At 37.7% G+C, this 26530-nt stretch overlaps 2 protein-coding genes across 12 annotated transcripts in view; one reads left to right on the forward strand and one right to left on the reverse strand.

Annotated features, from left to right (window-relative positions):
- The first annotated feature begins 1419 nt into the window (after positions 1 to 1419).
- LOC114362317 (NCK-interacting protein with SH3 domain) lies at positions 1420 to 17410 on the forward strand. Of its 5 annotated transcripts, none has more exons than XM_028317641.1 (11): positions 1420 to 1566; positions 1650 to 1834; positions 2096 to 2399; positions 2860 to 3074; positions 3704 to 3937; positions 4501 to 4623; positions 4947 to 5130; positions 11090 to 11311; positions 12533 to 12705; positions 13119 to 13315; positions 15434 to 17410. In XM_028317641.1, the coding sequence occupies exons 1-10, from the start codon at positions 1542 to 1544 to the stop codon at positions 13308 to 13310; spliced, it is 1857 nt and encodes a 618-aa protein (XP_028173442.1). In that variant the 5' UTR covers positions 1420 to 1541; the 3' UTR covers positions 13311 to 13315; positions 15434 to 17410. The 5 variants fall into 5 exon arrangements, with proteins under 5 accessions (XP_028173442.1, XP_028173443.1, XP_028173438.1 ...); XM_028317642.1 differs by lacking the exon at positions 4947 to 5130 and adding an exon at positions 7465 to 7648; XM_028317637.1 differs by lacking the exons at positions 11090 to 11311; positions 12533 to 12705; positions 13119 to 13315 and adding exons at positions 13728 to 13949; positions 14550 to 14722 and having other exon boundaries at positions 15237 to 17410.
- Positions 17411 to 18485: 1075 nt separating this feature from the next.
- The window catches only part of nemy (cytochrome b561 family member no extended memory), a 96317-nt gene continuing 88272 nt past the window's right edge, over positions 18486 to 26530 (reverse strand). For 4 of the 7 annotated variants that reach the window (XM_028317643.1, XM_028317644.1, XM_028317647.1 and 1 more), the window contains 3 exons: positions 25669 to 25871; positions 24096 to 24265; positions 22701 to 23155 (listed from right to left, as the gene is read on the reverse strand). In XM_028317643.1, coding sequence (XP_028173444.1) covers positions 22993 to 23155; positions 24096 to 24265; positions 25669 to 25871 — 536 coding nt within the window. In that variant the 3' untranslated portion in view covers positions 22701 to 22992. Of the gene's footprint in view, positions 21042 to 22700; positions 23156 to 24095; positions 24266 to 25668; positions 25872 to 26530 lie in introns of those variants that run through there. The other 3 variants (XM_028317645.1, XM_028317649.1, XM_028317648.1) reach the window with 1 other exon arrangement.

The raw sequence follows: 26530 nt of genomic DNA on the forward strand, positions 1-26530 counted from the left end.
CACCAGTTTTATTACCTAAATAACACTTATTCTCCTGGAAATGGATGACCAAAGCCTTTCAGATGAAGCGCTAGGTATGCCTACCTATTTCCCCGTATCTAAGTACTCGCTTTGATACCTGATATGTATTAAGTAGGTAACTATACCCACCCACAGACCCTCCTGATCATACTCTGGAATTTGATAGGATTCACGTGAATTATGACAAAATGATAATACTTAAGTATTCACTCGAGGAACTTCACATTACGTACCTTAATATTTACATCATGTTTAAAACTATCTCGATTGTCCTTTAAATAGTAGGTACCTACTTATTTATTTTTTAATGTTTTACTCCAATACAAGCACAGAATAATAATAAAGTAGGTAGGTACATATAGGTAGGTACCTAGTTTCGATATAACTAGTACCTACTTTATAGTAACAAGGGTTAAAATCAAAAGACAAAACATTGAGAAGCAATGGTCTTCCTGCTCATTTTGTCGCGGCAAAACCACTAACTACTAACGTTGAAATTTCACCCGTTCTACGGTCGCTTTCGATATGCATTCGATAGGTAGGTAATACAGAAAGCGTTTACCTGCTGTAAAATCATTCGAAGCGATTGTTTCTTTAGTACTTTTACGGCCATTTTAAGTGAATATGAAATTCATTTGGGTATACTAGCACATGAATAGGCAGTAGGCTGTTTTAAAATTTACCAATTTTGGCCGGTAGGAGCAGGAAACGTTTACGTAGGTTTACGTTACATAATTGGATGCAATTGTTTCTTTAGTGCTTGCTTTTACGATCATTTAGTTAGGTTACCTAACTAACGCCGCCACTGGTTAGGTACCAAGCACGGAGCAAAATGTTTTTGCTCCGTGATGGTAATGTCATCATGCATTTTATAAAGCCCACAATACATGAATTTTAAAACTCTTAGGCCCGTAACTGCTTTAAGCGGGCCCCGGCGCGGTTTCATACGAAAGGGTGCCCGCGACGGAGCACTTTGTATGAAACCGCGCCGCACAGTTACTGCCCTTATGTGTAATAAGTTGCCTGTTATTCGTTTCGCTAATGTTCGTTCGTTTCAGCTAAATGACGCCCACTGCTGGACACAGGCCTCCCCCAAGGATTTTCACAAAGACCGGTATTCGCAATGGAAGATTGTTTAGCTGTTTTGTTTATTCATTAAAAACGGGCATTAGCCTACCATTTAACTATGAAACTAAAATCTAAAATTAGCTAGCACTGTCTGTATCAATGTGCCTGTATCAATTCGCGCAGTGTAAGTGAATCCCAACCCCATTTGATATAATGAACATCAGAGAAGTGGCCCCAAAATTAAAAGTTCTGTGAACCCAGCCAAGATCTGTCAGTGTCAAATTTATCCAACATCTGTCATTAATGATACGTCAAAGTCAGTGTCAAAAAAATTGATTTGTTCAGTGTTGTTTGCAGAACATTGAAATTATGAAATTATAAAATAATTCCTCTATTTTATAGTATGAAAATATAAAGGGTATCGTTTTATTGCCAAAAACATTTCATTCACAATGGGAGACGGCCAAATTAGTCCAGGTTTGTAAATGTTTATTCATAGTGTACTGTACCTCGGATCTGGGTGTGGATAGGTAAAGTTTAACTTATTCTATGAATTTTAGATGAGTGCGAGATGCTTAAAGCCTTGTACGACTTCGAGGCGACGTTAACCAAGACCCTGAGCTTCTCTGAAGGTGAATTCTTCTTCCTTCAGCAAAATAATGCCAAGCAAAGAAACTGGTGGCATGTAGTCAATAGGAAGGGTCAAGTTGGATTTGTTCCTTCTAATTATGTTGCTTCAGTGAAGGTAAGTGTCTAGGTATATCCCAGAATATGATAGTTATAGTATAAATAGTATCCCATAAACTTAACACTTTGTAGCCTGTATAATTGTATAATTTTCTACATTTATATGTTAAATTGCTTATTAAACCGACAAACCTGTGTTAAAGCCTTAAAATACCAAGACCAGTCTGCTACGTTGCATCATTGCTATTAAAAGTACTTCCGCATCCATCACTCAATTAGAAGTATTAGGCCCAATTAGAATTGATTAAATTCGTTCTAGGTGGATCCCGAGTACTTTTTGGCATTCGTAAATGACTGCATTAAGTCTATTGGTGAGAATAGTTTGTCTGCTCAGAAGCAAGAATTGGTGTCTAGATTAAATGAGAAAAAGAAGCAGCTACAGATGTTTGTGAAACCACTGAGTAAGAAGGCACAGGCCCCCAAGCCTCCACCACGGCTGGACGACCACACTCCGCCTAATGGAGTGTCACCGTCGTTTGATTTGAGGCCTGTGGTGTCTCAGCAGCAAATAAGTGAAGAGAGAGAGTGCCAATCTCCTGTTAAATCTGTGAGCAGTGCTAAAGGTAATGCAGATTATAAATTTATTTATCAATTATTTTTATGTGTGTCCCCCCCCCCCCGTCACAAGTCCTAAGGCACCCCTTGGTACCCTCCAAGATTTTGGGGTACCGATACCGATTCGAAGATTGAAAGACAATCGCACCCCCTACCCCCCTGTATCATGACATTGACCGCAGATTTGCCATGCAGATGTGCCAGTGAGTACTAATCTGCGCGACTTGTGTCACCCCCTGATGCTTNTGTGAGCAGTGCTAAAGGTAATGCATATTATAATTTATACATCAATTCTTTTGTGTCTGTATTATTAGTTATTGGTGTTGTACCTGTGTGTATTGTAGTTAAATAAGTTTTTTGTAAAAATATGGTTGGATAATTAATATAATGTCAGTAGTTTCTACCTGCAGTTGATAATGGTGTAAAAGTGAAATAATACAATGTAACATAAACCATTTATTTTAACAGAAAATGCAGAAGTTCAGCACAAAAATGTTCCTGCTAAACTTGCAACCAAACAAGTGTCTTCCGATACTGACAATCAGGATGACAGCCAGGACAGTAGCGAGGGCAACATCAAGCCCAACGCTATCTATGAGATAGTGCAGGCAGTCCGTAAAGAGACTCAACTCAGCCATGAAATGTCCAAAGTTGCTGTGGAAACAGTACTTATTTCCTTGAGAGTAAGTTCACAATGCCTTGATTAAGTTTTTGTCATAAACTGGGATGGAATTCTTCTTTTGTGTAAAACTTAGTTAACATGCTATCACCAAGGAATTTGCTATTATGCTGATACATTCTATTTATCTACCACAGTGACAGGAAATATGCTTAAAATACTTAAGGAAAAGGGGATGTTTAATTTGCATTAGTTTGTGGTTATTATTAAATTAATTAATAATTACTTATTAATAATCTTGACATGCAATTAATTAATGTAGTGAATAAATTCCGGATTCAGCCCCCATCAAAATAGTGAATAGAATAGAATATTATTTATTTAGAACACAATAGAAGATGAATACATACATAAATGAACAAAAAAAAGTTAGTGACTAAAAGCTCTCTTATTTTAAATACTAGCGGCCGCCCGCGACTTCGTACGCGTGGATCCCGTTTCACCCCCTTAGGGGTTGAATTTTGCAAAATCCCATGTTAGTGAGCACCTACGTACTGGAGGTTTCCCATGCAAAATTTGAGACTTCTAACACTTGTAGTTTCTGAAATTTTGTGATGAGTGAGTTAATCAATCAGTGATCTTTCGCTTTTATAGACATAGATTTGCTTTGATGATATCTCTCTCATCTCACAGGAATTCCTCCCCGGTGGTGCAGCCCGGTCGATCATAGATGCGCTTCTCCGAGAAGCGAACAGCAACATCACCTGCCCCAAGAACGCCATAGATGCTGCTCCTGATGCTATGCGAATGATGACGGCACTCAACTCACTCTCCAAAGCGGCCAATGACGCTCAGCAGAGAGGCTGGGCCTTGCATGATGATGCCCATGACATACAAACTCAGCTGCTTGAACTTATTTCGGTTATGGTATGTAGCTGATGATTTGCTCATTCGTTTCAGCCGAATCACGTTCACTGCTGGACAAAGGCCTCCATCAAGCTGATGATTATCTCGTCTAAAAGACTTCTGTATGGGAAGACATTGTGCAATTCCCCCAATATGTGTGCATAATGTAGTTACAAAACAGGTTTACTATGTATTAATGCCAGGAAAGAGTTTGGAGGCCTCATAACACAAATTGCAGCATTTACTTCCTGAAGTAAAAATAAAATGTATTGATCAGATCGCATAGGGACCAAAAACCGGAAAACGTAATGTAGGCAGCTCTCACCTCGGCGGACCGACGATCTAGTTAAGGTCGCTGGAAGCGCCTAGAAACGCGCAGCATGGTTGAAACAATTGAATTATTAGACGTGTGACTGACTTTCTTCCGCTACTTCTTCTCAGCATCAGCCCATTTGTTGTCCCGAAGTTGTGGTAGGGCAAGCTATATTTGGGACGTGTATAAGTGCCCGGGAAATGACCTATGTACTGAATAAACTATTTGAATTTGACTTTAGAATGTAATATACATTATTTTTGTTCCGCAGTCAAACGCAGACATGAACATCTCGCAGCACGTGCTCAGCAGCCACCGCTACGCGTACGTGACGACGCTGGTGCAGTACTACCAGATGGAGACAAGGTGGCCACTGCGCCAGCTTTTGTTACAGGTGTGATAATATTGTAACTAATAAATTCAAGTTCACCAATGCATTACCTTGTCGCGTTGAGACCAGTGTTTCTCCATTTTCATTGCAATGGAATGCGAAAGTATGAGATAGTTTTGACTAAAGTAACCTTTTAACCTTTTTATATGCTGCTTTGTACGTCCCTGGGGATCTAGTCCAAAAATAATTTATTCTAGCTCTCTCCCTCTCCCTTTACCTATCACTCCCTTTTTTTCTTTACCTTTCTCACTCTCGTTGTTGAAGTGAAACAAATAGATCCGTAAATCGAAATAGCTGCATGATATAATTTCTCTTCTCATTCGCAGGCGTTTGGAGTAATGTGCGGATTGGAACGCACGGCCTTAGCGACTTTGGCTCTATCAGCCCTGCCAGCCGAAATAGCTCGAGATATGCGGGACAACCCTCGCGCTGTCAGTCGCCTGTCACATTCGGCGCTTCTACTCTCTATGGTCTTGTCTATGGGAGACAAACTGCCGGTCACACACTTTGGTAAGCAGCACACAACATTTGTTCTGCTGGCACTGCCGGATTCTGATCGATTACTTATTTTGTGGTGAATTGCGACCGAAATCCTGTTATGCGCAGAAAAATACAGTGTGTCACGTAAACTGAATATAGCCAACAAAAAGCATTCACAAAATTATTAAATGTACAGACGATAGCACGTAAAGCTTAACACTGTATCTCATGCAGTTTTAAGGCTTGGTATTTCTGCTAAAGTANAAAAAGACGTGCTGTCACCAAGGAATTTGCTATTTTATGCTTATACATTCTATTTATCTACCACAGTGACAGGAAATATGCTGAAAATACTTAAGGAAAAGGGGATGTTTAATTTGCATTAGTTTGTGGTTATTATTAAATTAATTACTTATTAATAATCTTGACATGTATTTAATTAATATTATAAACAAATTCTGCATTGAGCTCCAATCAAGATAGTGACTGAAAGCTCTCTTATTAAGTACTAGCTTTTGCCCGCGTCTTCACCCGCGTGAAATTTAGTTTGTTACAGATCGTCATAAATTATAGCCTAAATGTTATTCTGGGTTATAAAGAATAATACTGTAAAGTTTCATCAAAATCAGTTCAGTAGTTTTTGCGTGAAAGAGTAACAAACATCGATCTAGACCAGTGGTTCTTAACCTTTAAGTCATGAGGGACCATTTTACCAAATTCTGTCTTGTCAGGGACCACTTTTTTTTCAAAATCCTATGAAAGGGGAGGTCGATTTTTCGCCCACTGTGCGCCGTTTGCGTTGTGTTGACTAGACTCATCACGTCACGTCACTTGTTTATTACGATGTCTTCGTGGACCTCTTGGAATGCCCCCAGGGACCAACAGTGGTCCGCGGACCACCGGTTAAGAACCACTGATCTAGACATCCAAACTTTCGCATTTATAATATTAGTAAGTTTAGTTTTGCATTGATGATATCTCTCTCATCTCACTCTCAGGAATTCCTCCCTGGTGGTGCAGCCCGGTCGATCATAGATGCGCTTCTCCGAGAAGCGAACAGCAACATCACCTGCCCCAAGAACGCCATAGACGCCGCTCCTGATGCCATGCGGATGATGACGGCACTCAACTCACTCTCCAAAGCGGCCAATGACGCTCAGCAAAGAGGCTGGGCCTTGCATGATGATGCCCATGACATACAAACTCAGCTGCTTGAACTTATTTCGGTTATGGTATGTAGCTGATGATTCGTTCATTCGTTTCAGCCGAATGACGTCCACTGCTGGACAAAGGCCTCCACCAAGCTGATGATTGTCTCATCTAAAAGTATTCTGTATGGGAAGACATTGTGCAATTCCCCCAATAAATATGTGTGCATAATGCAGTTACAAAACAGGTTTACTATAAATGTCAGGAAAGAAGTTGTGTGTATTAAAGAGGACCTGTACATAATATGTTAACACTTTAACATGTTGAAAGAATTGGAGGCTTTATAACACAAAATGCAGCGTTTACTTCCTGAAATACAAATAAAATTTATTGATCAGATCAGACCAGGCTTTGTGGACATCCTTGGGGTAGACCATTATTTAGCAGTGGACTTCTTTCGATTGAAACAAATGAGCAATTAAATGTGTGAGATGAGTATTTAAAAAAAAGTATTTAAGTATGTTTATATCCGTCGTCGTAGTAGGTAGCAGGAACTCGGGAAGGCGCTGGATGCAGGCCGCTACCAACCGAGCAACATGGAAAACATTGGGGGAGGCCTATGTTCAGCAGTGTACGTCCTATGGCTGAGATGATGATATCCGTCGTCTAGTACACATAATAGCTTTGCCTAGTTTGGGACTAGAGGCGCAGTGTAAAATGTCCAAGGATATTTATTTATCATTTAGAATGTGATATACATTATTTTTGTTCCGCAGTCAAACGCAGACATGAACATCTCGCAGCACGTGCTCAGCAGCCATCGCTACGCGTACGTGACGACGCTTGTCCAGTACTACCAGATGGAGACGAGATGGCCACTGCGCCAGCTTTTGTTACAGGTGTGATAATATTGTAACTAATAAACTAATAAGTTCAACGCGTTGAGACCAGTGTTTCTCCATTTTCATTGCAATGGAATGCAAAAGTATGAGATAGAGTTTTGACCAAAGTAAGCTTTTAACCTTTTTATATGCTGCTTTGTACGTCCCTGGGGATCTAGTCCAACAAATAATTTGTTCTAGCTCTCACCCTCTCCCTTTACCTATCTACCTCTCCCTTTTTTTCTTTCCCTCTCTCACTCTCGTTGTTGAAGTGAAACAAATAGACCCGTAAATCGAAATAGCTGCATGATATAATTTCTCTTTTCATTTGCAGGCGTTTGGCGTAATGTGCGGATTGGAACGCACGGCGTTAGCCACTTTGGCTCTATCAGCCCTGCCAGCCGAAATAGCACGAGACATGCGGGATAACCCGCGCGCTGTCAGTCGCCTGTCACATTCGGCGCTTCTGCTCTCTATGGTCTTGTCTATGGGAGACAAACTGCCGGTTACACACTTTGGTAAGCAGCACACAACACTATTTTGTTCTGCCAGCACTGCCGGGTTCTGATCGATTACTTGTTTTGTGGTGAAGATATTTTAAAAGAAAATTATATGGAATTGCGACCGAAATCCTGTTAAACGCAGAAAAATACAGTGTGTCACGTAAACTGAATATAGCGAACAAAAAGCATTCACAAAATAATTAAATGTACAGACGATAGCACGTAAAACTTAACACTGTGTCTCATGCAGTTGCAATAAGTGTTATTTTGCTACAAAAACCTAGTCTGAGTGCTTTCGACTATACCAAATGCTTAGACTAGGCGCAGACCATCGATTTTTAGTTGGCCGATAGTTGTGCCCGATTTTAAATTGTATGAAGAATCGGCCAAATCAAATCGGTGTAATGTGCGCACCATAGCTGGGCACCGTTAATCAAATAGTTAACTTCGTTAATCGTTAAACCGTTAATAAAAAAATTAACTTCGTTAAACGTTAAAACGTTACATTTCGCAAGATTTAACGCAAGTTAACGTTAATCGTTAATCCGTTAACACATGATAATAAAACGAAAAAAATAATTGTATGCAAGGTACAAATAATTAAGAAAGCTTGTATCGCGCCTAGAATTTTTTCCTCTATGTTTGCGCTACAAGCTTTCGAAATTATTTGAACCTTGCATAAGTACAATTTTTTTTTTTCGTTTTAGTACAACTGCATCTCAGAATAAAAGCTTGTTTTTAAAAAAGTTTTTTAATTATTATAACTTTATTTTACACTTTTTAGTAGTATCTCAATCTCAGAGCCTTGGTTCAATTACAATACAATTTAGCACCAAACTGCTCGAAAAGACAAATCCAGCAAACCAAACTCGATAAGTTTCCACCGTTTCGTTTAGGAATTCCTATAGCCACCTCCTGACTCCATCATCAGGACCCTGGACATCATCTAGTACTAAAGTGCTCGAAAAGACAACGAACCCAAATTCGATGCGATGCCGCCGATTCATTTACGAGTTCCTATGGCCACGTCATGACTCCATCATCAAACCAGCTCAATGGTACCATAACATTGCATTGTCATCGTACCTACATGAGTAGGTATACCAAATTTCAGCTCAATCGGTTGAGGAAAACTGGTCTTAAATTCAGTTGCAAGAGTTGTCCCACACATACTAACAAGTGTCGTTAGTGACACAGTAGATAAATCAAACAGTACGGAAGCTTCATACAAACGCTCGAAATCAGACTCACGCACACAGACGCACGCTTTACACGGGCTCTAAGCGAACCTCGCAGTCCATCCGTCGCGAGTGTCGCGCGCGTTGTGTTTTCAACCGACTTCAAAAAAGGAGGAGGTTCTCAATTCGACCCGTATGTTTTTTTTTTCTATGTTTGTTACGCGATAACTCCGCCAATTATGAACCGATTTGAACAAATCTTTTTTCTGCGTATAGGTAATACCTCAAGGGTGGTCCCATTTAAATTTAATAATAGAAAAAACAACCCCTAAGGGTGGAAAATTGGGGATGAACTTTTTTATACGCAATATCTCCGCCGATTATAAATCAATTTGAACAATTATTTTTTTGTTGAATAGGTATTATCAAAAGGGTGGTTTCATGCGAATTTGAAGAAAATATTTCACCCCCAAGGGTGGAAAATTGGGGATGAACTTTTTTATACCCAATATTTTCAATTTTTAGTTTTTTTTTTTTGTGTTCACGCATTTGAAGTCGGTTTTATTTTTTTAAAAAGTTAATTATTAATAATAATTTTATTGCATGCACTGTCCGCTGTATTTTTAAAAACATGCCACGAGTGTATTGCGTAGTATACGGCTGCTTGAACTCGGCATCTTCAAAACCAGAACTTTTATTTTTTAAACTTCGTAATAATTCTGAATTGTAAAAATGATTAAATATTACTTTTTAAATAAAGTGCTTACATCTGATTTTGTAATAGTTCTTTTTAAATTACGTAATTACGCTTTTTAACAATTTATGTGTTCTATTTGATAAAGTAATTTGCTCCGCACCCTTTTGTANTATTTTCAATTTTTAGTTTTTTTTTTTTGTGTTCACGCATTTGAAGTCGGTTTTATTTTTTTAAAAAGTTAATTATTAATAATAATTTTATTGCATGCACTGTCCGCTGTATTTTTAAAAACATGCCACGAGTGTATTGCGTAGTATACGGCTGCTTGAACTCGGCATCTTCAAAACCAGAACTTTTATTTTTTAAACTTCGTAATAATTCTGAATTGTAAAAATGATTAAATATTACTTTTTAAATAAAGTGCTTACATCTGATTTTGTAATAGTTCTTTTTAAATTACGTAATTACGCTTTTTAACAATTTATGTGAATAAAGTAATTTGCTCCGCACCACGCTTTTGTACTAAGTGATGAACTGTATTTAAAATGAGGCAATAGGTATGTGAAAGTAAGTATCCGGTATTTTATTTATGAGAATAGATCTTCTAACGGCCTCTAATAGTACTTAATCAATTTATTCGATTATGTATTCGATCATTATAGAACCTAATTAACGTTTTATTTTTTGTTAACTACTTAGTCAATTAATTTATCCCATCAGGTATTTGATAATTAAAAAACCTAAATAAACGTTTTAATAAATAAGTAAGTAGGAACCCTATTAATTTTATAAAGATTAAGAGTGCCAACCCTAACACTCAGTCGAAGTGTAGGTATTTAACTCGCCGAAAGGGCTAAGTTTCCGTACTGCTTTAGCTCATATACTGTGTTAGTGATCTGGTTACAAAAACTTGTTTTGGGTTCTGGAAGTTCTGGAAGCCCGAACCACCCGAACGTACACTTGTCAGAACGCGTTTTTCAGCGTGGCTGCTGTATCTTTTTGGTAAATAGTAGGTACTGGATTAACGATTAACGGACTTAGGATAATTTAACGGAAGTTAATGAGTCCGTTAACATTTTTTAAAGTTAACTTAAAAGTTAATCCGTTAATAGAAATGTTAACTTCGTTAATTAACGATTAACGGATTAACGAGTTAATGCCCAGCTATGGTGCGCACCATACATGCCCATACTGATCAACTGCCCGACTAAACTTCGGTCGACGAAAAATCGATGGTCTGCGCCTAGGTTTAAGGCCGGGTAACAGAGAAANTTATTTTGCTACAAAAATCTAGTCTGAGTGCTTTCGACTATTCCAAATGCTTAGACTAGGTGCAGACCATCGATTTTTAGTTGGCCGATAGTTGTGCCCGATTTTAAATTGTATGAAGAATCGGCCAAATCAAATTGGTGTAATGTGCGCACTTCCATATTACATGCCGTCATGCCCAAACTGATCAACTGCCCGACTAAACTATCGGTCGACGAAAAATCGATGGTCTGCGCCTAGGTTTAAGAAGACTGTGTACCATTTCCATCATAACTCCGACTCGTCTAACAGCTCGTTAATTAACAATTTCAGAACAACTCGGAGTGGAGTTCGCTCAATTTTTGCTAGAGTTGATCGAGAATCCTCCAGAAACAGATGAGAATGAGCAAATACCAGATCTCTTCCTGACTCTACTCCTGGCCTACAACTTGCAATTTGACCAGCCTTACGACAGCCTGCTTCTAAATGCTTTGGAGACGGTCGATAATGCTAAGACCTTTTGTGAAAAGATTCTTCTTCTGCTCAATAGAGAAGGTATGTATGTTTTGGCTATAAAATAAATCGAATTATGAGCATTATATCGTTTGTAATCCGATATCGAAAATCAAGTCCATTTTTGCCATTTCCTGCAAGACTAATTAGATGGTAAGACAAGACTAGCTAGTCTTATAATAATTCCCAAAGATAGCGGAAAGCTTTCCGCCCGCGGCTTCGCGCGAGTGCACTACATTATCTACATATTTTACGGAACCCTATTTTTTCCAAAATAAAATTTAGCCTATGTTACTCGTGGATAATGTAGCTCGAATGGTGAAAGAATTTTTAAAAACGGTCCAGTAGTTTTTGAGCCTATTCATTACAACTAAACAAACAAAGTTTCCCTCTTTATAGATATTAGTGTAGATTATTTGACATGTCCTTTCCGAAGAGCACAAAATGTTTTCAAAAACCCGCAGCTCAAGATTTAGCCGCGGTGGCTTTCAATCAGCTAACTCGTAGTAATTAACAACCCCGAGTTCATTAATGACTTGTATTCAATTGAACACCGACATTCAATCAACGGGCTAGTCGCTCAATGAGGATCATTTCGATTTTTAGCTGTGAATGCAGATTTATAGGGCTAAGAAATCCTTAATACACAGTCCAAAAATTTTTGTTCTACGACAAAAATTGACGAAGTTATGGCCAAATTACTAAAAAAGTTCACTGACCGCCCGGCGCGGGGACGATGACGTCATTATATCCGATCCGAACGCTGCCGGCGTACTGCGTGGATAGAAAATATTTTTTTCTAGCCAAANACGGTCTATGTTTATTACTTAATATCTTCGTAAGTAATGGTCCGATTTGGATAATTCAAAAAGATATAATATCTTTCTTATGTCTTAAAGATTAACGTAGATACTAGTTTTATTGAATTTTCTACAACAGTACTGATCCTCATTAACTGGGCGATTCATGTACTCGACTGTGACATAATAATATTATTATACAATACTTGCCTCATTCATCCCATCAATCCATGATTCGAATTTTGGTGATATTTAAACATTTAAAATTTTAAATCGACCTACACTGAGTGAGCCTTTTGGAGACATTTTCGACTCAATTTTTAATTATGTAGCAGGAAGGCGCTGGATGCAGGTCGCTACCAACCGGCCATTGTGGAAATCATTGGGGGAGGCCTATGTTCAGCAGTGGACGTCCAATGCCTGAAATAATGATGAATCTGATTATTTGATGTATTTTCAACAGAGGACCCAGTACACATCTTCGAGCATGAACCAGCGCCGCCCCACTCGGTCCTCAAACTGGTGATCGACCTGTTCAGCCGTAAGAAAACCGCTGAGCACTTCTACACCAACGATGTGAAGGTCGCCATAGATATCATAGTTAGGCAGCTGGCTGACCTGTCTGCTGGAGATCCGGTAAGCTAATTTGTACTTTAATACTAAATAGATACAGTAGAAAGTCAATTGTTAACGCTACCATTGGATAAGAACAAAATGACATTCTACCTTCCGAATGTTGAATTTTTCAGATAGTTGTCTTCTTATTTTTTCTTACTGATAATACATGCCAGTAATTAAGTAAGTAGGTACGCACTTTCACTCAAAATATAATATGTTTAACTTTTTACTATTTACATCTTTGTGAACAATAAAATATGCCCACCCATTACCAATCATGATCAATTCTTAAAAACATGCTCGATTTTTTTTGGTACAAGAGAATTACTTTAGTCCATATTCTAATTTGTGTAGTAATGAAAAATAAATTTCCACCCTTTTCCCCAGCCAATAAGATACGCTATTCATATAACATTCAACATTTCTTCCAGCGCCGCCAACAGTACCTCAAGATTCTCCAAGGTATAATCCGCAACACAGATTACGAGGCGCATCTGCATCGTCGTCAAGACCTCCTCCGTTGCTTTGCTAGGATCTTCTGCGAAGAACATGAAGCCAGCCGGGAAGACCAGGCACTAGTCAGGGCCATCTCCAACGAGTTCCCTCAATACTTCATGGCCTAAACAACATCAATATGCCATGGAATGGCNACGGGGAAAAAATGCGTTGAATCGCATACCTACCCTGCGGGGACAGGGTAGGTTATGTGGGGCTCACCAAGTCAGAAGGACGAGGCATACCCACTAAAAAGACCCCGGTGCTCCGTCACTCGCCTAAGTGGGAGGAGACTGTGGGTTTCCGGACAAAGCCTTCTCTACCACAGCCCCTCCCGAAGGAAGTCAACCTAACCTAACCAACTGCGTATTTCTATACTGTGTAGCTGGAAATTGTGGCGGGAGCTCTTTGACGCGCTGTTTTCGGCGAAGAATTGCGCGCGCAGATTTTGACAGCGCGAAATACCTACTTTAGAAGAAATACCAAGCCTTAAGAAGACTGTGTACCATTTCCATCATAACTCCGACTCCGATTAACATTTTCAGAACAACTCGGAGTGGAGTTCGCCCAATTTCTGCTAGAGCTGATCGAGAATCCTCCAGAAACAGATGAGAATGAGCAAATACCAGATCTCTTCCTGACTCTACTCCTGGCCTACAACCTGCAGTTTGACCAGCCTTACGACAGCCTGCTTCTAAATGCTTTGGAGACGGTCGATAATGCTAAGACCTTTTGTGAGAAGATACTTCTTCTGCTCAATAGAGAAGGTATGTATGTTTTGGCTATAAAATAAATCGAATTATAAGCATTAAATCGCTTGGAATCTGGTATCGGAAATAAAGTCCGTTTTTGCCATTCCCTGCAAGACTACTAGATGGTAAGACAAGCCTATCTTTGGAAATTATTATAAAATTATTTGACATGTCCTTTCCGAAGAGCACAAAATGTTTTCAAAAACCCGCAGCTCAAGATTTAGCCGTGGTAGCTTTCAATCAGCTAACTCAATCAAAAAATCAGTATTCAATTGAACACCGACATTCAATCAACGGGCTAGTCGCTCAATTAACTGGGCGATTCATGTACTCGACTGTGACATAATTATAAACAATACTTGCTTCGTTCATCCCATTAATCCATGATACGAATTTGGGTGATATTTAAACATTTAAATCGACACTGAGTGACGTGACGTGACGTGACACCTTTGAAGACATTTTCGATTTAGTCTTTATGTAGCAGGAAGGCGCTGGATGCAGGTCGCTACCAACCGGCCATTGTGGAAATCATTGGGGGAGGCCTATGTTCAGCAGTGGACGTCCAATGCCTGAAATAATGATGAATCTGATTATTTGATGTATTTTCAACAGAGGACCCAGTACACATCTTCGAGCATGAACCAGCGCCGCCCCACTCGGTCCTCAAACTGGTGATCGACCTGTTTAGCCGTAAGAAGACCGCTGAGCACTTCTACACCAACGACGTGAAGGTCGCCATAGATATCATAGTTAGGCAGCTGGCTGACCTGTCTGCTGGAGATCCGGTAAGCTAATTTGTACTTTATTGTAAGTAGATGTAGTAGAAAGTCAGTTGTTAGAGTCCCCAGTGGTTAGGAGCTGTTGACATTGTACCTTGTGAATGAATTACTTAGAGCAGGGCTCCTCAAACTTATTTTTACTGTGACGCCCTTGGGAAGAATTTGTCATTTTTAGAGTAAATTATTTTGACAGTTGTTTTCTTTTTCTTACTGGCAGTAGACGTCGAGGCCGACTTAAATAAATAATTCTTGCACATTCACTCAAAATATCAGTATTTTTATTTTAAGCATAAAGCCCATTCTTGAGTATTCGTGAACAATACAATATGCCCAACAAATCACAGTCAATAATTCTTAACACCTGGATTTTTATCGTAAAGATATAATTAATTATGGTTAGTCAACGGTGTAATTTGTTTCTTTGCAGCCTGCTATTTGTATAATGTATAGTGATAAAAAATACTTCGTCTCCGCCTTTATCAATAAGACACACTATTCATATATCCAACATTCTTTTCAGCGCCGCCAACAGTACCTCAAGATTCTCCAAGGTATAATCCGCAACACAGATTACGAGGCGCATCTGCATCGTCGTCAAGACCTCCTCCGTTGCTTCGCTAGGATCTTCTGCGAAGAACATGAAGCCAGCCGGGAAGACCAGGCCTTAGTCAGGGCCATTTCCAACGAGTTCCCTCAATACTTCATGGCCTAAACAACATCAATATGCCACGGAATGGCAGAGGATGTAGCTAGAAGAAAGGTAAGGGCAGCCCTACGGCTACCGGATTAAAAGAACGCACCTAGTTAGGTGGTACGGTTCTATGTATGCGTGTTATATGTGGGTGTTGTTATTGTGTGAAATATGTGTTGGATGGACTATGCAGAAGAAAAGCCTTGGTTACACTGGGGGAGAAATGCAATGACTTTTTTGCTCCCACCCACACTCTTACGAATGAATAGGTATTTACTGAGTGAGCAACTTGCTCCGTAATAGATCTATCTCATCTTCATTTAACAGTTAAGAATGATCTAACACAGACTCAGTTAAAAACAATAAGCAAAAATATGGATTGACTAAACAAGAATGTCACACACTCTCTTAGAGCAGGACAAGACTAATCCCGCCTCTCGTTCCCATCGGTATAAGTCCTATAATGGCGTTGTGTATCATATTTGACCCCAGTGTGTCCGAGGCTTTAAAGTTGACTGTATTATGGCTGTTAACTTTTTGGATGACGTCATATTGTTATTCCTAAAGAGCCTTACTGAAGCAGTAACGTTCGCACAGTGTAAACATTGTAGTTTTTAATTTGTGTGGGTCAATTTACGGAGTATAATTTTGATGTTATGTCTTGTATTAAAGAATGTTTTCTCATACGCCTGAATCAATATGTATGTGATGGTTTGATACTAGTTTGAAAAAAAGATGGTTACGATCATGACAAAAAACTTTACAAATCTCTATTTTCACTCAATAATATTATATTAATTCTCCATTGACGATCTCAAATTCTACGTATCTTTAAATCGATTAAAATTATATGAATTAATATATCTAAAATCTTTTAGATTCGAATTACAAATGTTATTATGTCTAGTAGTATTAAGTAATCGCACAGTGTCTTATTTGCGTGCATAATGGTCGAAAATCGTAATCTATTTCGTATAAAATATTATTAAAATTTATTTATATTCACAGTTTCCAATATTTGCACAAAATGGCAGCTTTATAACTACTTAGTGCATTCCCGGTGCATTTGATATTATTTTATTACGTTCCTACAATATTAATATTGTGCCATTCTTACCAAAGAGTACCTAATTGCGTTCGTAGAAATTGCCTGTTGCAGTTGTCGATTCGAATCCAACTGGGAGCAAATGCTAGTGTATTCACACCCAGTATCATGAACGTATATGTGTATATTACTATGATCTATTTAATTATGTTTATTCATCATCTAGTCCCTATCGCAAAATATTTGGTGTGATAGTCGAAGACCTTTATTATTATAATAATACTCCATATCCATGAACTTAGACAGTCAATTACACATGCTTTAAAGAAATATCCATTTCGTACATTTTTATCTAATTTTTAGTATTATGTCTAAGACTATTCATATAATTTGCAAAAATTCGGCCTAACAAAATTCTGCCATTTTTTGGATTATTGCATTTAAAATTTACATTGTCAAAACAGAGCCTAAACTTAATTATTAATCTATTAATATAAGTAATTACTGCATGAATATTCGCATTTATGAATTACTTACATAAACAGATCCATATTTTTGCAAAATTAGATTAGCTTGATTCGATTTGAATTCTCCTACATTAAAATATTTACTGTGTAGTATGTAACGGGATACCGTTACATTTGAAAACACAAATCTTTCGTCAATATCGTACTAATCTATTTGTAATTTTAAAATCAGTCATAGACAAAACACGATCGACTTTTAGTAGTTATTTGTCAAACTAACATAACTGTGGCGCATCGAGGCATTTTCATGTGATTTGAAAAAAAAAGTATAGAATTATTCACGGAAGATTTCTGTTGTTTCTCCCCGTTAATAGTTTATTCCAGTGTTAAAATTGTTTTACTGTCGACCAATTCCTCAGGGTGTACGTAATTTCGGAGCTAATGAATTAAAAATACTTACTTCTTCGTCTTTCAAATATGTGCTATTTACTGTATTGATAAAATATTTTGAAATTGTAAAAATACGTGGATTTTGTGTCCACTTTATGTAAATGTGTGACAGTTAAAATGTACTTAAAATCAAATTAAAGTTAGATATATTTAAGTCAGTTAAAAATTTAATCATTTGAGTTCATGTCTTATAAAATCAAATTACCTATATCTGTTTTTGATCTTTGAATATATTTTCTAAAGGTGCTCAAATTGAAGCCAAATTTTTGTAGGTTTTGATCTTTGTGATATTATGTAATTGTTGCGTCTTCAATGTTTTAAATATGAGTGCTCTGAGTACTAAGTTCAGTGTGACTAAATCCCAACTAATATTATAAATGCGAAAGTAACTCTGTCTGTCTATCTGTCTGTCTGTTACGCTTTCCCGCTTAAACCTCGCAACCGATTTTGATGAAATTTGGCATAGAGATAGTTTGAGTCCCGGGAAAGAACATAGGATAGTTTTTATCCCGGTTTTTGAAATAGGGACGCGCGCGATAAAGTTTTTCTGTGACAGACAAAATTCCACGCGGGCGAAGCCGCGGGCGGAAAGCTAGTAAGGTATATTGATGAAATAATGTATTAAGAACTACTATCATGAAATTAATATGATAAATGTCGTTAAATCTTAACGTCATCGAATGCCTATACTTTCGTCATGTTCTGCTTCTGAACTAGTTTCATATAATTATAAATAAGTAGCTTTTTTGCGCAAACCATTTATGAACTTACTTAGCGACTGTTAGATAATGGTTGTCTAATAAAACGTGAATAAAGTGTTCTTCGACATACACATTCTTATTATTTCATAAAATCATAATAGGAATTCTAAATGTCTAAATCTTTTATTTAAGAGTTAAAAGGGTTTGTAGAGTCTTTTATAACTCATTTCCACAAAGTTATTTTGTTATATCGTGAACAGGACAAAATAAAACAACGCATTATTATTACAAGTATTTTAATGTACCATATGAATGCCGTATAAATATTTCAAAATGTAAAACAGTGATAAAATTCATACTAACCAATATATAACTGCAGTCAACTCAACTCGAAATCATATTTCATTGATACTTACAGTACCTAAATATTCGAAATAATTATAATTTGAAATACTTGAAGATCAACCGTATTAATTATTATACACTTGCAACTTATTCGTATAATCGAAAACAACCTATGTATATTGTTACAATAATAAGCAGGTACCGTATTAAATCTCTTAGTGCGTTAAATAAATGTCTATAGGTCTGACTGTTGAAATGTTATTAGAAAATAGTGATCCACAAAAAGTGCGTAACAAAATGTCAGAAAGGGGGGAGTCTATAATAATATAAAAAGTTGGCCCCGATATTTCGAAGGGATCCGCAAAGTCTGGAATAGTTAAAACTTGTAAATACACTCTGCAAAAACATTGCAAACCGGGTTTTATCAAAATGTTCTATGCAGTCTTAGCACGGATTGTATATTTTCAAAAAGAATGTTCGACACATTTGAATGCTTCTTTGGAATGCAATTTTACAAAAATTTTCGTTATTTATATTTAAATCTAATAGAAAATTTACTCAACTCTACACAAGGAAAGAATATGTAGGTACCCCTTGTATAAAATTAAATACCTTGAGCATTATCCTAAATGTAATTATTGATAAACATGCTAAATGTATGTATGTAATACACAGTAATAATTGATTATAACAAACAATGACCACTTTACATCGATTTTGGCAACTGGATGAACACTTTCTTAACCACAATCACCNTAATCACCTAAGTTTAAGTCATATGCAAAGTATCTAAACGGACATCTTAGTGAAAAATGGTTATATTCGGTTTCAAAGATTTAAAGGTTTACGTTCAAAAATGCCTGTGTGTTCAAGGGTACGAATGGTTGGCCAATATTCACCTATTCGGTACGATTACATTACTTATTACTGACCATTAAATATTATAATTAAATGTAAGTTCATCTACAACTTGATCACATTCTACATCTATCGAACACTCGCACGTTACATTAATTAGATTAAAAATTATATACAAGTTACATCTAAAATACCTTAACACTAAATCCTACGAGCTGATACCAAAATTCGATATATCTAATGTATTTATTTGTATGGCCTCATAAATATTCGTTTGAATATGACTGTGTGGGAAATGAAATCATTTCTCCAGGTCTTGTCTCACACGTCAACTCCATACGTAACTTACTTAGGGACAAATGTCTGATCTAACGCTAAATCTAATGATTAATTTACCACAGAACAGCGAGTACAATGGAGTTGAAATGGAAAATATTTAGGTATAATATGTAGATATATTTCTGTAAACATATTCCGCTTCGAACACAAACATAAAACTGACTCTCGTCTTCAAATAATACTGAAGTTCATGAAATTCCAGCTAATAACATCTCATTTAATATACATATTTAATCATTATTGAAAAAAAACTACGTTTCAAATGTATAATTCAGTCGAATAAATTTTGACTAAATACTGGTTTTTCCAATCTGTGTATGGCTCTTGGAATGATCTTATCCTTTATCTATTCATTCGTTCAGAAAAGAAAGAAGTTTGAGAGGACAGATTGTCAAAACCAGCGTAAGACGGAATAATATTTAACTTTTATTAAATTGGAACAACGCACAACCGCAGAACAATATAATATTATACATTCACTACATAAAATTTGTGTAACACAAAGTTAACAAATTGAGCTAAACAATATAACTTTACTGTCAATACATTATTTTAATTTCATTTAATATAATTGAGTTTAATCTGAATTAACATTGTTCCGCGTAAAATCATTCTATGCAGACATTCGATTACTTTCTTACCTTCTCCTAAAAGAAACTTGGAAGATCCGAATTTATGCTTATATTTGCTAACTTACTTGTAATCATGGTGTCATCCAAACTTTATATTGTAAGCATAAAATCGAATATTAAAATGTAGAAAACTGGAGATAAAATGCCGCATCTTAAACTGGCCACTGTGATGGGTAGAAAAACTAAATGCATTCGAATTATTTCTCATTAATTATACAAAACTCTACAAAATGTTTCAAAGGTACGTTTTCTCATCATACTAAATGATAATGAGATGAATGGCATTGAAAAAAACTAAAGACAAATTGCAGACAATTTGTTTCGTAAACATTTCGTAATGGGTTCAGATTTCGCAAATCAAAAATATTAGGGCAACCACATACTAACGCTTGTCAGGTGCGCAAGGTACAGATGACAAATCGAATAACGCGTACCTGGCACGTCTGGCAAAAGTATAGTGGGCCGTAAGATAAGCCCAGTTTCCACGAAAGCGGAGAGAAGATGACGCGTTTAAATAGCCAATCACCTTTCGCTCAGCGTTTGTTCGGGAATTTGATTGGATGTTCACACCTCTCTTCTCCGCTTTAGTGAAAACCGGGTTTTAATGGCAAGCGACAGGCAGTTTATCTCCTAGCTGGGATGGCGCTTAGCTGGGGTGCTGCGCCGCGACCTTGCGCAGGCGGTAGCCGCCGGTGCCGCGGACGGTGTACAGCACCACGATGGCCACGGCCACGATGCTCATGCCGATGGCGTTGACCACGATCGACTCGTCCGTCAGCGTCGCGTACGCGTCAGCCCTGCGCACCGCATGCCCCGGGTTAGTACAAAATACATGTTGAAGTGAGTATAGGCTAGAGCATTTACTTGTAACAGAACAACGAGCCTATGAAATGTCTAGGGTTAAAACCTTGTCACGAACCAAACGGCATTCACTTTACCTATATTGCCATTCGCAAGAAATGCACTAGTCTATACTCACCTTTAGATCTACTCTGAGAAATTGTTTGTCGTACTCAGTCGTCGTTGAGTGGAGTTTTAGGGTTCCGTAGTCCTGACAAGGAACCCTTATAGTTTTGAAGTTAAAGTTAGGTATAAGTATAGGTAAGTACTTCATCAACAGCCCTTTACAGTCCACTGCTGGACTATGAGCCTCCTCCACTATGGTGGAGGGATTTGCCATAATCTCCACGCTTGGCAGGCGGGTTGGAGATCGCAGTTTAAAAGATTGATGTTTTTCAGAGAGCCCATTCTCTGTTTGTTGTGTAGTCCCTAAGTCGCCTCTTACGACACCCGCGGGAAGAGTAGGGGTTGGTGACAAATGTATTCTACTCTGCCGTCACCACACGGCGAAGTAAGTACTTACAACCATGGAATGACGGAAAAGATACACCTTGCTTCCTTACCACAAAATGCCGACAATCTATCTATGCAAATGCGTCGTTGGTGTATTAGAATGTTTGTTAATAATTTGTTATATATTTATCCATTGGTAGTAGGTATGACATGTGCCCATTTTTTTTACCGAATAAGAGGAAAAATAAGTAAGTTGAAAAACAAAGTAAGTGTTCCTCTTGTGGCTTCATTCGTGTCATCAGAGCCATAGAATATGAAAGTGACAGAATCGTCATTAATATTCATAAGGGTTAGGACGAGCATAAGTGTGATACATGCTTTGTTTTGTAGGTGGTTAAGCAGATGTACGCATTGTTCAGTAATTTTTTATTTGGGAAATGTAGTCTTGGATCCGATTACGATCCCGTGTAGTGTGGCTATTTGCACCAGTAGGGAAAAATCTATAAGTGAATCCATGTTGTGCTAATCGTATGTGCCTTGAGTTCGAACTACGCTCTTGCTATAGCAATAATTTATGGCGTTAATTTCATACAGGGTGTTTTATTTGAAAGATGGTATAAGGTGTAGGTACGAGTATTTCGGCATAGTGTGGTATGGTTTAATATTGTTTGTAAGGGAAGAAGCATAAAATCAATTCGTACATTTTTTTCATATAAAATAAATTAAGTAATTTGGGATAGTGCCTATGAATTATAATATTTTTTCTTAAATTATCATGCACCTTAAAAGTAAATAATTATGTAGGTATATTAAGCATGCAAACATTACAAGGCCCAAAGCGATAAAAATATAGGTATTTGTGCAGTGAAAAACATGCAATGATAGAACTTTGAAATAAGATGTATTTACAATTTTCACCTTCAAGAAAAAATCGGAATATGTATAAATATTTATTTTTAATTTAACAATTACTTAACTAAATTCGAATTTTAGTTAACAATAATAATCTTAATATATTTCTATATAAAGTAAATGTTGATCTGATACAGACCATTTATACTAAATCGAAGGAGCCTCGTCTCCACTAAACGATAGATTACTTTAAAAATATGTATAAGATAAACTCAGATCTAATATATGCAGGAAATCGTTCATTCAGCTCAGTCAACAAATTGTACTTAGAATTCAACAAACATGTTAAAAGTACGTACTAGTTACTTACCTATCTTACATTTGTATAATTAACTACATACCTATTAATGAATTTAATACCAGTCACGGAAGGCACATCGTATGTATAAAAATGCTGAAGATGATTAGGTACTACTTATTTTTTTGTATAGGTATTTGTGTAAATCCATCAATTTTCTATTTTTATATTAAAAAAAACCTACTTTGATCTGAGACAAATTCAAAGGCACTATCTACTTAGCGGATCTCCGCTTTATTTACTCTCTACAAGTCCACCGACGCCCTTATGTGGCTGTCTCGAGTCTCCGCCGCCCGAAACTTGTTCCTCGACAAGATATACATGACCACAGCCAGGATCGCGATCATGGCCACTCCGATGGTGTTCACGATGACCGCCTCGTCCACCAATGTGCTGTACCGATCCGCGCTGTGGATATGGACATACATAGAAGCAACAAACACGACAGCCATGGAGAAACATGCTATGGATGTGCACTATGCAACGATCACAAACTACTTGGTACGGTTGGAGAAGCCCATGTGAAATTTAAATCGACGGACGCCAAAAGAGTATCTTGCAAATACCTACTTAGTTAGGTATTGCAATTTTATTATTTGTTGTTGTAATTGCTGCAGCATTTTTGAGATACAACCTGTCCTAGCCCGCTGACAGATAGCCAAACAGTGCAGGCATAATAATGTTTTTGAGTCCCCTTAGCACCCTGTGGGTTCATATCCAAAAAAATCGTTTTTAAAATAAGCCCATTAATTTTTAGGAGGCTAATTAAGTGACAGCAGTCAGTTATTGTTCAAGGAGATAATTAACTGCACGGAGTAAAAAGCAATTGACGTGACGGTGCAATCTCCCATCAAATGCGATACCATAATATGAGGCGTGTGTCACTTCTCGGAGAAACTTAGCGAAAATAATGATGGCATTCCAGTAAATAGAGTGGGAAAGTAAGTGGGTTCTACAATCGTACCAACAGAAGATGCAAACGTGACAGAAGCTAACAGTGCCAAAACTAAACATAAAATTAAAAAGTACTAAATAGGTACTAATTTATTGGTGCATGTTCAGGTCAATGAATTGCATTAGGTTCCAAGGAAGTCTATGAATTTGAATTCTTTCATTATTTCCACAATTATATTGAACTGAAACTGATCTGTTTCTTGTGAGAAGATTTAGATTCACCAAAGAATACCCATTTCATGTCGTGCGCATGGACTGATCAGCTTAATTATTTCTGTGATAAGCTTTGGATCAAACCTTAAATCGGTCAAACGGAAACTAAGTGCTAATTAAACAACCGAAACGTGCACCAATTAAATCAGAGAAGATCACAAATTCTGCAAGTCCTACATACCCAATGCTGAAGAGCGCCTTCTCAGTCAAACCAGTCAGGCAAGCGGCGACGCCAAGAACGAAGGTCAGGATACCGAATGCGGCGTGGACGGGGACCAGGGAGGCGCGGAACCCGGCGGTGCCCTTGTTGCAGATGAGCAGGAGAAGGAAGCTGAAGAAGCCCACAGCGTACTGGAATCACATGAAATACAAATTAGATATGAGTAGAATACCCCCACTCTTTCCGTGGATTTCGTAAGAGGCGTTTATAAGTACGCCTCTTAAACTTAATCTTATCTCTCCCTTATGGGAGAAATATACGAACAGGTCTCCCCAACCCATTTGACCAGGGTGGGGAGTGTAGGCTAAATCCTCCATTTGTTGTTTTGGTCAATTGAAGAGAGATTACTAGTAGAGTATTACGGCAGTGTACAGTAGACTTAGTAAACGATCAGACGATGAGATACGTTTAAATTGGCAAATCCTGAATGGGTTGACGTGGGGCTGTCAGTCGTTGCATTTTGATATGAGGAAAGAGTAGGTGGTAGTGGTGAGTAAACATGATCAAACCATTAGGTATTGAATACAATGACAGGACGACCAGGACGAACATAACAATCAACAAATTAATTAAGATCCTGATAGGTTACTTTAATAAATTGGAACCATCTAGCTAGTCTGGTAAACAAGTTTAACATAGGAATGACTACCTAACATACCTTACATCAATAAATTCCAGTCCTAAAAATAGGTGCGCGTATCTAAAACGATTTCGTCTAAATTTACTTTTGCGTAAACAAGCAATTAGCTTACAAAACCTCAGGTTCTATTTTCAACGTTGCGAGACACAAAAAGCTACGCCTTTAGCACAATGTCACCTTTTATAACAGGCTGCATAATTTAACGCCTTTGTTACGAAATTTGCATAGTGGTAAATTTTGCATAAAACATGTGTTAACAATGAAATAATTAGGCGTCTTTTTTAGAAGACGTTCCGCTAATATATCGTACATCCTGTAGTTAATGATTACCTCGAAACTAAATGAATTTACTCGTATTTATCTCTTAAAACCAGCTCCAAACAAGGGCAAGGAAGATTAATTTGTGTGTAAAGAAATTCTGCTTATCTACATAATACTTACACGAGTAAGTACATCGATACTGCAACTTATTTATAAATATTTCTTTGTCCAGTCAGCTACTCCTAGACATACCTACACAATCTTACAAGAAGGCGAAGCTTCCGGGCGCCCTCCTCTCACGGGTCAATTTTTTATCTCTACACAGTGTATAAAACAATATCGCTCTATTTGTTTAATCTTTTAAACTTCCTACGCATTGGTATTGATGCCGTTTTTATCATACAAGAAGAAAGAGTTATTCTAAAGGAATATTTAGATGTGTAATACCCGGTTATACTCGTGCGAAACGGTAACGAGCTACCCTGGTACATCCTGCGCACCTCACTGGAATGCGACTCACCCGCATGATACCCGCGTTCGCCCTGTTCGTACCAAAGCGTCGATGTGACGTAACAACCGCTAGGTGCGCACTTAACCCGACCGGATTGTATAGATTCCTTTTCCAACACCCACCTGTATTCCAAACAGTCCCATAGCCACGAGGCCGATCCAGCTGTGCAGGGAGTAGAAGTTGTTGATGCCAGACTTGTTGTGGTAGTCGAACACGGCCAGGAACCCAATGACGATGCACGGGAACGCCAGCGCGTGAAAGATGGCGTGGAGCAGCTTCACGTAGATGCGCCTGAAGCACCGGCAGATGCGGTACAGCAGCACCGCTGGAAATGATAATAGAGATCGGTCAATGTAAATTGCGATGTTATGCACTATTCTAGTGGAATATTGATATTCAGAAAAGATTCTTTAATTGCCACCGTGCGTTATTTAAGAAACTGATAATATTGATGATGTCCTAAAATCAAATGAAATGATTTTACAATTTGTATGTGTTAAAGATGTCTCCAACTGCAATGAAAGGAAAGGTAAAATAAATAATAATAAATAAATATCATTGGACATTAGGTAATTTACACTGTGTCGCTAGCCCCAAACTAAGCAAAGCTTGTACTATGGGTACTAGACAACGGATATAAACATACTTAAATACTTTTTTTGTAAATACATACATATTATACATAGAAAACACCCAGACCCGTCACAGAAATTAAAATTCATCATTCCAATTTCTGCCCGGCCGAGAATCGAACCCGGGACCTCTCGGCATAGTAGTCCGTTCTGAACCACTACACCAAACGGGCGACCAGTTAAGATCGAAAAGGTAAGTATTTCAGTTTCTATACGGAATAACAAAATAAGCGTGGTTTGTTTGTTGTAGCACAAACGAACGCCTTAATTTAATTATGTTATTTATCAGGTAAAACTTTATGAAGCTACATAAAATTCAACGTTAAATTTTAATGAAGGTAAAATTTACAGG

The sequence above is a fragment of the Ostrinia furnacalis genome, unplaced genomic scaffold, assembly GCF_004193835.3.
Source record: "Ostrinia furnacalis isolate ACB-3 unplaced genomic scaffold, ASM419383v2 OfSCF6389, whole genome shotgun sequence".
Lineage (NCBI taxonomy): Eukaryota > Metazoa > Arthropoda > Insecta > Lepidoptera > Crambidae > Ostrinia > Ostrinia furnacalis.

Coding starts and splice junctions, on each gene's coding strand:
- LOC114362317 (XM_028317641.1), top strand. CDS start 1,542: ATGGGAGACGGCCAAATTAGTCCAG. Junction 3,938..4,500: donor TTGAACTTATTTCGGTTATG/GTATGTAGCTGA, acceptor TTTGTTCCGCAG/TCAAACGCAGACATGAACAT. Junction 5,131..11,089: donor ACTGCCGGTCACACACTTTG/GTAAGCAGCACA, acceptor TAACAATTTCAG/AACAACTCGGAGTGGAGTTC.